Consider the following 15,617-nt stretch of genomic DNA (forward strand, 5'->3'; position numbering starts at 1 on the left):
AACTAGGACAGAAAATTCTTGCGAAATAACAGTGCTTCGGAACGGAGAGAACTTTGTACAAGATGTACGTTTGCAATCCCAATTTCAATTGCAACTGTCATCCAGGATGGATCACTACTTCGTGAATTGCAGAAGGTGCAACTCTACGCTTCCAAATACTAATACAACTTTCATCACCAACTATGCTATCCGCTTGTAGTTCTGTACATGTATGGTTTTTCATTTTCTTTTCTGGTCGACAAATGTAAGATTTGACTAATGCACACTTTTGTGGGATTTTACTGCTCCGTATTTTGATGCATTAAGTTCCCCAAATGGGATAAGGGTGCACTAGATCCAGGCAAAGTTCTTGCACATAAAAATCAAGCATACACGTCAATATATTGCAAACCTCTTTTCCGCTTTGCAGCTTCCACATTGAAATCACCCACACTGCAGTAAGAGTGCTTGCAGATATAAGCCCAGACGTGCACGGCAAGAATCAAAATTGATGCCTACACAGAACCCAAAATATCAAAATGACCAAACTCGCAAACTCTGTAATGATCTGAGGGTGCAACCTTTATCTACATAATAATTCGATGACCTAATGTAGAATCACAGAAAATAGCCATTGAAACTAAAATTAATCACAGAAAAAAGCCATTGAAACTAAAATTACTGGAACATTGGAGGAATAATAACATACAATCAATTAAAATGTTAATCATGCTATATTTGATCAATCAAAATGTTAATCATGAGAATTGCTGTACTACTTCCTATTGTTAAATGGATGTCATCAGATCTAACTTTTTCTATATATAATCAAGTGTTCAATGTAACCATATAATCCTTCAAAACTTGAAGGAAACATTTTCCATGAAAATCCTAATGATCCATATTCAAAAAGGTTATGATTATTCCATCTGCATGATCCTACTTTCGATATAGTTCCAAGAAAATTAAAGATCAATAGGATTACCATGACTCATGCTAATTGGGCTTTGTCTTCTTCTAACAGTAAATGAATGATGGACCTGACTACTTCATTGTCAACAAATGTTGCCATCTGAAACAAGAAAATAAAATCAGCTAATTAGAAAAGGGATTTGCAGCGTGAGGGCTAAGATGTTCTGTGTACAAAGAAAATGTCTTTACATTTCGCGAAGCTGTCTATTATTCAAAGAAAGTTATACATTCTTACATATACAGTTAATAGATATTAAGCAACTGTATAAAGAGATGGTCCAGAGATGCTACAGCAGCATAACATTTCCATTACATCAGCTGCCCATGTTTCCCCTTTCACATGTTCAACAACAGGAAGACACACCATACCTCTGGCTTTCTTGTCAGTTCTTTCAGAACAGCATCAAGTGTTATTCGGAGTTGCTTGAATAAAACAGCAGTCTGTGCAGCAGCAGACAGCCTCAACCATCCATCTATAACAACCACTCCTGTCTGGAAACAGGGACTATCAGTTTCCCCTTCTGAGAATTCAGATACCATATATTATATGACCATACATACGAGCTTTCTAGGACCTCTCCAAAAAGAAAAAAAAAAGTTTCTATCTGATCCACAATTCCACATGACCATATAGACCTGGGTCAAACCAAAATACCTCTTCCTAATGTGGTGCCCATTTCCAATTTTCGCATAGAATATGGACAATACATGAAAAGTGCCAACATACAACAACCCGGAAAAGTCACATGGACAAAATCTTTCCAAAAGAATCAGAAAATTAAGATCCAAGTGCCTCCAGTAGAGATAAAACGAGGATGATGACGTTCCAGTATGTCTAGTGATCGATGAGAGTCAAAGTACCTGATGTTGGATCACCATGGAACCACCAAACAGAAGGAGTGAGTAGGGAGAAATGACGCTAGTATCACGTAAAAACACCTTTGTTGTCTCAACCTGAAAAATAAGAAACAGAGATAGAATATTAGAATGAATAGTCAACATCAGAAATTGATAATTCGAGTTCATTTTGGTTGGTGTGGTGATCATAAATCCATAATCCTTGGTACAACAATATACTCAAATTGGACAGTACTTAACTCTCAGCAAAATAAATTTGGATATGCAAATTTTCTAAGGATCAGGTATACAAGACCCACTCTTATGCATAATCTGAAAGCAAAGGTAATATCTAGAGTCTAGACTGTTTGCCATTGATAACAGTTTCCACAAAAGCCATATAAATAGAAGCATACCAAATGCATAACAAACTTCTCTATGGAATAAGACGGTAATGATCCCTTTTACGTCAGAAAAACAAGCATATACCTTTTCAAGAAACACCAAAAATGGATATTGAACAACTTTCAAGCTGTGGTTCACAGATGATGGATGTATATGGACTTCTCGCCTTCCATCATACCATCTAGGACGGTCCTTACTGAACAGAATATCAGATGGCTTTCTTCCACCTAGAGCTCCAGGATCAACACCCTCCAAAGATGCTGCAACATTAGGGTATAGACCTGCACATATGACCGACTGCACAACACAAATGTCATGTAAGCATTTTTCGTACAATGTGTTGACATCATATCTATCTACCAAGCATAATGATAGCATTATACTTACAACAAGCAGCGGTACAAGATCATTCCATAGACACAGTTAAACATACTTTTGGTACATGTCCAAAAGTTGCTGACAGTTGAAAAGCATTCCAGGCTCATTCAAACCAAAAACAAGAACAAAAGTCATGCAGTAAATTTATTCCTATCTAATGTAAGTAAGCTTTCAATTTACACTGCATTCATTTCAGTTTGGTACACTAGATCTGATCAATTTTTGAACCATATACATGAAGATACAGTCATTTGACCAACAACACTGCAATATCGCAACCGGAATCAATATTCTCCAAATTAATCATGTGCCGTTCTTCCTTTTGAAAGTAAACAAAGGGAAATGACTAGTATCAGTATACAAGGGCCAGAAATCATGCTATTACCTTAATAACTGAGGTGCAGCGAGCATACGTGTTGAATGGAAGCGACATATTAGAAAACCAGATCTCAAGATTACTTTTCCTACTCCCCTCCTTAGGCCTCTGGAAATAGAAATACCAATTCATAGTTGAAGATTGACTTTGATGTCTTTCCATTCAGATTAGAGAAAATGTATTTACAGTAGCATTGACAAAGAGGTATGTGATATTTATTGGATTGAACTGAACCAAACTACGTTAGCATATCATTGCTTATGAACTTGCCAGTTTTTTAGTAAGACTTAGGTTGAACTGAATTTAAAGCATAAGCGACTCATGATCAACTTTGTAAGTTAAGTACATGGATTGCAGTCTACTAAAGTTTGTTTCTATTCTATTAATTAAATGTTCAATGTTTTCAGTCTGAGGAAGAGAGAAAGGGAGAGAGAACAGACTTGTTCTCAACCCAAACATCCCATTGAAAATACAAACCAACTCTATGATATAAACATACCATACTATCTTTAGGAAGATCAATAAGTCCAATATCAGCTAACAATGTGCCAAACTGAAGACGCATGTCCCTGCAAAGAAAATCTACCTGATTAAATACTTGTAGTGGATAAACATATCACATGAGAATCTTAGTAACTTCTACATTTTAATGGTAAGCTTGAACACACTTTCTGATTAATGATAGCCAAAAAGGAGCTTCTGAATTGACTTCATTATGCAATATAAGAGATCTGTAAGTAAGGAAAACAACATAACAAACAAAAAACTAACAGTTTCTTCCTCATAATCAGTAGCAACTCAAAATGTCGCATTTCCATAATTAATACAAGGGAGCTGCAACATTCCTAACCAATAATTGGGTTTTCCATGTCCACCTATGAGATTTGAAAGCAAACAATTACAATGATCCCTCAGGAGTATACTTATGATTTAGGAACCTATGCTTATCAACACCTGGTTCACAATGTTACCCGCTAAACTGCAGGTGTTGTGCACCATAACCACATATGGCATACATAAAGTGCATAGATAATGACAGCGAAAAAAAACAGACAAATGGATTTCAATTAAATATGTAATTAAATATTCTCCACAAACAAAAATGCAGTTTCCATATTTAATGAGAACTGATATTAAAAAGAGCTGCTGAGCATCTTCATATATCTACTACCTTCATTGGATTGGATTGGAGTATTTGTTTCCCCGTTGGGTAAGGTTTAAGGAGAAAATTTTGTTTTAGAAAACAGGCAATAGAATTATAGAACTAGTTCCTCCATTTGAAATATAATAGCACCCCAATCTCACATTTGAAGACTGAGAACAGCCCCACTAGTTTGATAAGCAAACGACCAAAAAAGCCTTAGAATATCTGCTTTTTGCATCAGGTTCTGCATAAACATGATTTTAGCTTCTGATGAAACGAACCTGATCATGTGCATCACCGTACTATTCAAGTAAAACGAATGGCAAAACTGACGAGCAGATTTAGCTCCATGCTGCAATTCAAAACCAGCTTATTAGAAATCCTCCAACCACACAGTAAAATTTATGATAAAGTAACATGATCCTAAATACACATTAAAAGCTGACACACAACAGAAAAAGTGTATTCTAGAAGGAGAAGGAAGTAGTTTACAACCTGTAGCAGTAATCTAGACCATTTGTCGTACGCAATTACCATTAACAGGTGGTCTGATTGTTTATTATCTGTTGCAGAAGTAGACCCATCAAGGTTCTCATTCAACAGTGTAGCTTTTGCTTTCTCTACATTTTGCTTCTGTAATAAAAAAAGAGTCATGAAATTCAGCATCTAGGTCACGTAAATTGTTCATCATTGCAGTCACATAATACCTCATCTTTCGGAGAGATAAATGGGGATTTATAACTCAGAAAAGCAGCAACAGAAAGAATTGGTGATAAACAACCAAAGATAGCACCATAAAGCATCATCTGCAGTCGCATATGAAAAATGAATCAGATCATCAGCATGCGAAAAAAAAGGATCCATCAGAACTATAAATTCATAACAAGATGTATAAAGCAGAAAAACTAAATACTAAAGTTAACTGCATCTATTGATTTTTAAGAACCCGGAAGTTACTGCAGATTACATACAGAAATGCACAAGAGGCCAACAGATATGAAAAATAATGCATGATAATTTCCTATAATGGTATAGATGTGCAAAGAGGCATGGCCTACACAAATCAAAGTGAATAGGACTCTCAGAAGAGTTCAAGCTCGACAAGAGACTTTAGCATGGCTCTATTGTAAGTAAGCAGGCCATGAGCCTTCATCAAAGCAAATTGTTGAGCTTAAACAGTTTGCTTAGGTTCAAGCTTACTCAAGCCGACCTCAAGTTTATGTTATCATATGTAATGCCTAATGGTGAAAGGTTCACGTATTGTTCTGTTAGTTAGCTCACTAGAGACAAGCTCGAACTCCGACATCGGCTTACTCAAGCTTGGCTCAAGCTCGACTCTTTGACAGCCTAATGTGAACTCTTGTACAGAAAAGGAAGAAAATAAGGCAATATGCTCGGAACATTCTCAAGATGTGTAACAAAAATTAAAGAATTAGTTTACTGAAATTTCAAGGGGCAAAGTTTCAATGCAAGATGGACAACAGAGAATAGAATGTACTTTGTGTTGGATCATGTGACAAAAGTCTGCTATTAAGCGTTACTGAAGTATTAATGAGAAACTCCACATTGTAAACAGCACAATCAAGTTACTTTGCTGGAACTATTCATGTCAATTAGCCACACCTTTCCGATCAAAACATCAACAGGCAGTTTTGCTAGATGATACCCAAGAGGGGACAACTCTTCATGTCCTTCAAATGCTCCAACCTAGATAAAGCAATGGCAGCATAGTGTTTAGTTGAGAACTACAGAAAGGAATGCCAAGATTGCTATGCATACTTTCACTTACTACAATGTATACATGGTTAATAAACAGAAAGAATAGAACCTTGTATAACAAGTCAACTGCAGAGGAAATAGCTTCTTCATTAGGGGGTTCTACTGCCTGGAACAAGACATGATAAAATGTGAGCATATCACTAACAACGATAAGCACAACAGCAGAACTAATACAAATATAGCTTATTACTAAGTAAGTCGCGACAACTCTATAAAAAGGTGTACAGAAACTCAACCTCTTGGGCAGAAGTTTCATAAAACTTGCAGATACTGCATAGAATGTGATGAAATCGAAAGAAAGAGTGATTGCGAAAAACAGAGGGAAATGTACCTTTAGCAGGAAGGATTTGATGTCTCCGAGATGAAGTGATTTTATTTGCAGGCACAGCTCAGTCAAAGGCATCCGTAACATCTCAGGCACCTTCAAGCATAGACTGAATATAAATTCCCAAAGACTGCATGTGCTATTTAGGAAACTTTTGATAGCCTTTGGCAATGGTATTAACAACAACATAAAACATAACTCATTTGTGTCAAAGAAACATCTTTTCTACATATTACAAATGAACAATACAGCCTCCTCGCTTCTGTGCAGGATGTGGGTTTGCAATTAATTAATATAACTACCCTAGAATTGATTGATATATTGGAGACGGATTAGAAGGATGAGGTAGCAAACAGGGAACAGGGAAAGCCTATCAGAAAGAATGGTCACCATATAGGGAATAACGAAAAGGTAAAGACACCAGGAGAGATAACTGGCTTATATGAGAGGCAGACCAGGAAACCATTAGAAAAACATAACTAGGGCCAGTGATAACCTGAAATGGACGCATAATGTTTTCAAACCGATGCCTGGTATACAAACAGAAACATAAACCAGGCTTCACACGACCAGCCCTTCCGCGTCTCTGCTTTGCATTTGCACGAGAAATCCAATCTTCTACTATGCTTGACATTTTCTGCAAACATACAAGATAAAAGAATTTTTAAATATTTTTGTTCCACCTTCTAAGATTATACTGTTTCATAGGAATTTCTTTCTGTCAACAGTGACACATAATGAAGTAAAGAGAGCTCATGCACAAACACTAGAACTGTCGGCTAACCAAACAGCCATATTGAGCACCATTTGAGTTTTGCTTTAGGACTCGTTGGCTAATGAATTTAAAAGTCTAAGTGTGCAAGCAAACCATGAGATGAACACAATCTGGCATTGATTCCAGTATTAGCGCCAAGATGTCAAGCACTAGCCCAAGTGTTCATTTACAACATTTCTTCAAACTCATTTATAACAGATAATCTTCTACTTTTTCCATGTTTACAGGTGAAAATAAGAGAAATCTGACCTTCCGTGGGTTAAAACGGTTCTGCTTGTGCTTTCCAGTATCAACTACATATATTACATCATCAATTGTAATGCTGGTCTCTGCTATGTCTGTGGCAACAATAACCTGCAACATCATGTAGTAAGTACACAGTATATCTGTGAGGACAGGAGTGGGCGTAATCACCTTGCGGAAGTTATCTGGTGGAGACTGGAACACTTTTCTTTGATCAGAGGGTCCAAGTAGTGAATGTAAAGGAAGGATCCAATCAGATGATGCCCCTCCAAATCTAACTGAAGCAGATAATCTATCAATCAACATGTCAATCTCTGCAACTCCCTGCAGCATTAATGGTGGGAAAGGATATGCCCTTTAATGTAAGATACATATTAGCAAACAAAGCATTTAGCTGATGTAAATCCCTTACAGGAAGAAAAACTAGAAGAGCGCCAGGAGGGCAGTTCTCATCAATATAGCATATCAAGTCTTCCAACAGATCAAAATCAATCACATCTTCATTCAACCGTTTCTGTGTTATCAACAGAAAATATTCAGTCGGAACCAAAATATTTTAAAAACAGAAGGGTGCAAAGTATGGTTCAGATAAAGAAACTCACTAGATTTTGGTTGGTTCTCTCACTGTATGACTTATAGTAATCAGAAACATAATGAGGGTTAACATAGCCTTCAGAAAGAGTTGACTCATCTCCCCATGAGGATAAGACAAGGTTCTTTTTGCCTCGTCGGTTATTCACTGAGCTGCTAGAATGCTTCCACTGGAAAAGAGTCAAAAAAACAATAAATGTAAGTATAGCACTAATGGTAAAACACACACACCAAGTATAATGGATTTCAATTGGTTAGCCCTGAGGATCTCATGGGCAGTGACAGAACATACAGTTGCGGAAACACATACCATACTCTTACCCATAAAGTAGTCCTATAAGTACCAAACAGGGAATTCCCAGCTTTATTACAGGCAACACATCAAATACTTGGTTCATGTTGGGCTGGTAAACTGTGTTATACATTATTGCAAAAGAAGTTGCATGACCAACAAGATTTTCCATACTGTTGTAACGGACACAGAAGACTAACAGAACAACCCTATATCTACAAATACAATGAGCAACAGAAATATATACAGGTTCTAGCCATACAAAATAAACAGTAATAGTCATGGCTCCAACAGATGAAGAATGTGCACACTATCAGGTGTGAGAATTCGGAATACAAAACCTTTTCCCCATGTTGTGCGAAGTATGCTCCTGATGCAGGAGAATCCAATTCAAGACAGTACTCCATCTTCTCATAAACATCCTCAAGAAAGTGAGTTGACACCGGATGTGTTCTTCCTTCAACATTAATCACAGGGCATTCTCCAAAATATCGTGCAAATAGGCTTGAATCTACCGTCGCAGACCTGAGTATAAAGAACATTAGAATAAAAACAAGATTAGCAAGACAACAAATGCAAACAGTAAGAAAGAGAATGCAAAAATTAAAAGAAGTAAAGGGGATGGATTTTACATGAGAATCACTTTCAACTTCCTTCCTTGTTCATTGGAGCGTTTCTCAACAAGGTTCTTAAGAACAATAAGCAAGAAGTCACTCTGAAGGGGAAAATAAAGATTGTTTACCTCATTAGCATATGAACACACACGACATTTTGTAACATGAAAAAGGATAAAACACATGAGTATATACCAAAATAGTACGTTCATGTACTTCGTCTACGACAACATGAGTAACATCACTTAAGTCTCTGTTTCCCTGAAATATATAGCATGGATAACAGATTATATTTTAGCAACCATCAGGACATGATACAAAATTAGATTCCTCCTTTTATTAGCTGAAAGGCAGCTTCAAGTTTAACTAGACCAGACCAAATGAAAAAACAGATATCATCTTTGATTAAGAAAAATGCATGAAACAATAATTATTATGCATATGAGGACACTACTCACAGATAATTTCCTGAGAAGGATACCAGTAGTGCAGAACAAAAGTTTTGTCCTCTCATTCCTAAAACAAAAAAAGCATTATATTTTTGAAAGACATGTGGTATATATATATAAAACTAAATGGTACAGAGCCCAAGGGAAAGGAAAACAAAGAGGTAAAAAAGGAAGGAAGGAAAAGTACAAGGGGAGAAAGAGGGAGGGTTAACACATAAGAAAGGATTTTCTACCCAAGAGAAAACATCAGACATATTATGTACAAATTACAAGTTATACTAATAAACCTTCAGGAATCATGTGCCAAATTGTAAGCACTGTGCACATTGAGCATGTGCATGAGAAAGAAACGCACCGTGCGCTGTCAAGACGAACTTGGTATCCGACCAGTGAATCATTCAATCCAGGTGAAGATTCGCACCTTTCATCAGACACTCTCTCCGCAACAGAAATGGCCTATACATATGTAGACTAATCCAAGTTACGTTCGATTATATCTGTTTGATAAATTAAAGGTATAGGTAGTTTGTGATTATGTAAAGTAAAGTTTGGAGCTTTAGCAAATATGAAAAGAGCGATCACCACAACAAATGATCTCCTGATAATGCAAATCAGTTGTGATGGGAGATTCAATTAATATATAGCCTTGCAAGTGATTTCATGAATAAGGCATGCAACTTTTGCATAATACCACTGCTAATGTTATGATGCTGTCCTCGAAGAAAAGATAAAGATCTGCATCTTGATCTTACCGCTATCCTACGGGGTTGCGTGCAAATTATATTGCAATAACCTCCACGTTCAGAATCAATCATGTCATCCAAAATAAACTGTGGCACCTGCAAATATGAAAAATATTCACGAATTCATAATTCTGGAAATTTATAATTAGCCTACACAAGTTCAAGTTGCATCATATTCAGTACAAAGTATTGAGAAGAGCGTATATACAAATATAAACATCGTATCAAGAAACACTGCTGTACATATCATGAAACAAAATATAAAAATCGTTTACTGAGAAAGGGAGATTAATAATAAGATTAGTTAATTAACATTGTTGATACTACTATTTCCAGAAAAATATCGCTGGCCACTGTTAAGGGCTTGAGCCCGGTTACCAGCCTTGCCGATTCAGTTTTTGTTGATCCTAACTTTGATACAGAAATTCACTAGCCTGGTTTGTACAATGTGCACTTGCAAAGAACAGTATGAAGGCCGGGCTCACTCCCACCGTGTATTGCAAACTTTACCATTTTAAGTGGGCACCTGCAATGTGGTTGCTGTAACTTTGAAGGAATATTGAATTGTTATGTGAGAATTGAACCCAGGACCAGAGGACGTTGCCCAGGACTGGCAAGAGCGTTACTGCTACACTAGCTGCTGCGTCATGTTGTTAGCAAATATTAAGAAACTTTTGAGAGAACTAAAATTAAACAGAGCTTTGCCCATTTACACAGCTACCAGGGCATTTGTTTGGGCCTTACTGCTGCATTTGTTTGGGCCGTTCCTTTTATTTCAGTGGTGCATGTATTTATGTATCAAGGGATGTGGGTGTGTGTGATGTGTGAGTAGTTTAGGACAGCTGGGTTATCTTTCTTAGTAAAATGACACACTACTCTCCTGCGTGTTTGAGAAGAAAAAGGAGACAAATGAGACTGTAACGAATTATTGACATAACAGACTCATCTACAAAGGGAGCGAATGGTTGTATGATATGATGCATGAAATGTTGTCTTCCACTCGGAACTATTGGCACAGAACATAATTGATATTTGATATGTAAAAGAATTTGAATGAAAAGGAAGCACAGGTACCTGAGTTGTTTTCCCACATCCAGTTTCTCCACTAACAACAATTACATCGTTCTCTTTCAGCAATTGTAGGAAATGTTGCTTCTGTTTAGCTATTGGTAGAGAAGCTCTCGCTTCCAGCATTTTCTAAATTCCATGTAAACACAAGAATTCATCATTAACAAGACAAAGAAACAGCACGTAACTCCGAAAAATACTATTATTAGATTGCATGTTCATTGCATACCAAGTAATTTGGTAGCTTCCTTTTTTCTTCCAACTGCTTTTTCAAAATTGCACTCTCTGCATGCTCTGGGGATTTCACTCCTGATTGTGGAAGAACAACAAATCACACTTTAATTATTAGCAGATAGAAGAATTAGAACTGCAATAATGAGATTATAGCTTTCACATTTGACCATTTTAATTATAAGGGTAGCAGATAGAAGAAATAGAGATACAATAATGAAGTATAGTTTTGATTTATGGACCATTTCGTTTAGAAGAGAAAAAATATTAACTCAAGGAATGTATATGTGGTAGGGAATCAAAGCTTATGTCGTGCATGTTAATAGATAAGACACTGTTCCATATGATTCATCCTAAAAAGTGGCAAGGAAAGAAATTCCATATGATAGCAACCTTGATGGTGCACACTGCCCAGAAAGTACAAGGAAATGAAGGTGAATGCAATTACTCAATATGCCAAATGTAAGTAATATGTCTGCCATCAGTGACAACCAAGCAAGTGTCGGAGGGGGGGATGATAATCATCCACAAGCAAGATTGTTTATGACATTATTCAGAAATATGTTTCAGAAACAAGTAGTTGAATTGATGATTTGTATTGACAGCTTACCCGTACAACTCATCATGGCAGTCTCTCTCTTCTCATGTACAGATTTGTTGTCTTCAGTATCCCCAGAATCTACAAATATTCCACCAGCAGAAGAATCTTCGATATGAGATGTATCTGCATCCATATTCAATAACATATCTACAAAGCCAGCTCTTCGACTATCTTCAGTATCCAGCACCCTTGATGTTGACAATAATTCACCTGTTTTATGGAAACATGCAATGTGTAACACAAAGACCCATTATGATTCAAAAGTCAGTAAAGAAGAAAATATGAATCAATAGCTTCAACCTTCTTGCCATCTTAAAACAAGTGACGAGTATGGCTCAGTAAGCAGCTGACGTAAGGGAAGGTCAGCAAAGAATTGATATAGAGCAAAAGCTGCAACTCGACTTTGTGCTTCCTGTTCACAAGTTCAGTTTAATAATGCAAATTTAGATAAGGACAAATAAGGTTATTCTATTGTGAGTAGTTATGAATTGACATCTCACTGTATCATGCAGGTATAATGATAGCTATTATCACGAAGCATGACAAGTTGACAACCATAAACATATGTATCAGAATAATAATTAGCTGACATAAAATATTTATAAGAAGCGTTATCATACAAAGTAACAGAAAAGTGACCTCAACAGATCCATATTCTTCATCTATTTCAGGTAACTGAATTTTGGTTAAGCCTCCAGCCTTCCGACTCTTACCACGGCCAGTAGCACCCCGCAACACGTTAACAGCATACACAAATTTACCACCTTTCTCAGATATTTTACTATATCTGGGGGCTTCCCAACCAAGTCTCTGACAAAACTTTTGTAGAACAGCTTTTGGCATTTTACCAGAATCTCCCTGTAGTTGGAAAAAGTGAACAGTTAGAAAAGTGCAGAGCAGAAGCACAAGTCAAGCATGAAACATGTTCCATCAATATGAAGAAAAAGGAAAAGCACTTGGACCTTCTTCCATATATCATCTATGTTCCCAAGAAGATGCCCATAACCATCATGTGATAATTTCTCTATTTTTTGCTGTTTCAATATTTCTGGAGCCACTGCGTCCCAAGCAGATGAGTCTTCAAAAAACATGCTACCAAGCTCTACCTCCTCTTCTTCTATCTCCATTGTGCAAGTTTCGACGGCATCCTTAGGAGTTCCCTTTTTCAAATCAGATCCTTCATCAATATTTCCTAGACTGTCAGAATTATTTTCAGCTACCCCTAAATCATTCTGACCAGCCTCAACATTTGCAGTTTCAGAATTTGAAGAGACAGAATGTGCAGAATGGCTTGTATCTTCCTTCAAGCTTCCATGCTTGGAATTCTTTTTTGCAGCTGTAAAGTGGGACGAAATCATAAGATAGATCTGTCTGAACTACGTAAAAATCTCAAAAACTTATCACGACCATGATATTAAGATAGTAGATGAGTTATAACATGAATATAATAATACAATAATTAAGTTACCCTTGCTCTTCCGCCTACTTGGTTTTGCATCAACAACTTCAAAACTTTGTAAGCAGTGATCTTCCCATGTGGAGGAATCATTAGAATTTGCATCCTCCTCCTATATCAATGGCAGCCACAAAAAAAATTATACCATAAAACAAGACATAAAAAGAAATAAATGGAAGAACAGAAAGCCTTGATAGAGGAAGATCTGAAAAAACTTGGTAGACGAATAATTTAATTCGTCGTGAATTCATATGTGTAGGGTATTCCGATGTTGTGTACATTAAATCCCAGCATCAGTTAAAAATGTCATACAAAAATCCATATGATACAACATTGATGCCGTCAAGTTTTAATATTTTTCCCACTAATGTGTAAAATGATCATTTACATTAACAACAAGAAAATAACATAAATAACGTGTCATCACAAGTACTTCCATTATATTCCCCAATTTAACTAGAATGGAGCTATTACAGGTAATAGTCAAAGCTGTATTAAACATAAGGTTAACAAACTCCAACTAATGCTCAAAAAGTACAAAGACTCGATGACTCAACTCAAGTGATAAATTACTTGTTCGTACATCAATACCTCCTCTTGTTGCTCCATATATTGCCGAATCCAAGCAGCTTGCGACGACCGCCCATCATCCAATGATACATTCTCCTCTCTCCGCCCACCAATTCTGATTTCCAACTGCTCAGTGCTAGCCTTCACATCCTCAGGTTCGCGACTCTGTGGCACCCAATTTTCCTTGGCTGTGGACAGTACTTTAACAGAACCTTCAGCTCCTGCAACACACACCATCAATGCAATCAGCGCACGATTCTAGCAAATGATCAATGATGTAATGTAACGTGTATTCTGTGTGCACATGCAGGAGAACACTCACACATCACAAATGCATGTTCAAGAGCACGCACGCAGACTGATGAGGACACAAGCCCACGCACAGAGAAATGTATGTCTACACATGCTGTACTACTCAGTATTCACCGCCTGGAAGCACTGAACCATAAACCCTTCAAATTTCGTACCTGCGCGAGAGGAGGTGGTGCTGGTGCCACCGCTGGAGAACTTAAGGGGAAGCTCGTCGCCTGGCAGATTAAAGCACAGCCAGTCCAACGCCGACTCAAATGTCGCCGAATCCTGCCCCCGAAAAAAAAAAGAGCACAAAAATCATCAGCTCACAGCCAATTCGAAGTCCCAACACACGGTGAGGTTCCAGGGGCGCTGGGGGATACTCACGGGTATAGCGGAGAGCGCCTGCTCGATTTGCGCGGAGGAGAAGCCCTCGAGCGCGAGCTTGTCGTACACGCCACGCAGCCGCCGCGCCTTCTGCTCCCTCGACTCCCCGCGGGCCCCGGGGCCGTCCGTGGGCGCCGGGGAGGGGGCGGCGGAGGCGGAGGAGTTGAGGAGCAGGCGGCGGAGGCGGCGCTCGTTCTCCGACGAGATCTGGAGGCGCGGGGCCGCGGCGGCGGCGGATGAGGAGGACGACGACGAGGAGGAGGAGGGTTTGGGCTTCTGCTTCTGCTTCGATGCCGGCTGCTTCTTCTTCGGCGCCATTTGGCCTCGGCCGCGCGGAGTGTGGGGGCGCTGCCCCCGATCGTCTCCGGCGACGGCGGGCTTTCGGAATTCCGGAATCGCGGGGGGCTGCTGCCTGCTGCTGGGTTTAGCGCTTAGCTGGGAAGACGGCGACAAGCGGTCTGTTGTTGCCGATATGACTGTGGGACCCGCATCCGTACCTTCGTGGGCGATTGGGTTTGGGCCTTGCTACCGGCCTTTTTCGCAAATTGTTCTCGCGTAGACACGCCGGCAAATTCGACGTTTCAACTTTTCAACGTTCATTTCGACGTGAGACGATGCTGAAGCCACAATTTGAGAGCTTTTAGGAACTCGTGTCTCAATTCCCAAGCCTTTTGCAAATTTGATCAGATCGTCCCCTCGGGGAAATTTTGATCGGATCAAGCTGCGTAGCAACGTTCCTCATCTTCTTGTTCTTAATGCGACCATGGGTTGCATGGTCGCATGCAAATTTCCTGGAAATACTAGCATTCAGTTTCTTGATTGGCTATTGTCACAGTTCCATGAATAGAGCTTAATTTCTAGAATCATTTCATGAATATTGGAACTGATTACCTATCAGGCTATCAAGAGGGCGAACAGTACAGAAGTGGACATGTAGAAAATTATCTTCATTATTCTTGCAAAAATAGAATTGTGTTTCTCGCTGGGAAACACCGAATTGAGCTACTGCGTATATTCAGCATTTCCGTTCATACAGCAATTCAGCGAAAAGGCTTAGTTAAACTGTGAGGATAGAAGCCCTATAGGTTCACCTAAATTTTATCATCTTCTT

The 15,617-nt window shown here is 38.4% G+C and overlaps 1 protein-coding gene across 2 annotated transcripts; it reads right to left on the reverse strand.

The window, feature by feature from the left end:
• Positions 1-65: 65 nt before the first annotated feature.
• Positions 66-14,965, reverse strand: LOC112899332 (DExH-box ATP-dependent RNA helicase DExH7, chloroplastic). Of its 2 annotated transcripts, none has more exons than XM_025967764.1 (34): positions 14,507-14,965; positions 14,296-14,407; positions 13,850-14,049; positions 13,271-13,370; positions 12,765-13,138; positions 12,442-12,660; positions 12,103-12,214; positions 11,812-12,012; positions 11,200-11,279; positions 10,977-11,099; positions 9,912-9,998; positions 9,515-9,615; positions 9,169-9,226; positions 8,906-8,971; positions 8,729-8,811; positions 8,438-8,621; positions 7,816-7,974; positions 7,626-7,727; positions 7,385-7,537; positions 7,220-7,324; positions 6,692-6,832; positions 6,202-6,291; positions 5,920-5,976; positions 5,715-5,798; positions 4,799-4,897; positions 4,587-4,724; positions 4,373-4,443; positions 3,447-3,516; positions 2,957-3,055; positions 2,278-2,490; positions 1,813-1,905; positions 1,321-1,443; positions 965-1,051; positions 66-494 (listed from the first exon to the last, which is right to left on the reverse strand). In XM_025967764.1, the coding sequence occupies exons 1-33, from the start codon at positions 14,822-14,824 to the stop codon at positions 971-973; spliced, it is 4,296 nt and encodes a 1,431-aa protein (XP_025823549.1). In that variant the 5' UTR covers positions 14,825-14,965; the 3' UTR covers positions 66-494; positions 965-970. The 2 variants fall into 2 exon arrangements, with proteins under 2 accessions (XP_025823549.1, XP_025823550.1); XM_025967765.1 differs by having other exon boundaries at positions 66-432; positions 14,507-14,824.
• Positions 14,966-15,617: the final 652 nt, after the last annotated feature.

Source organism: Panicum hallii, chromosome 7 (genome assembly GCF_002211085.1).
Source record: "Panicum hallii strain FIL2 chromosome 7, PHallii_v3.1, whole genome shotgun sequence".
Classification (NCBI taxonomy): Eukaryota; Viridiplantae; Streptophyta; class Magnoliopsida; order Poales; family Poaceae; genus Panicum; species Panicum hallii.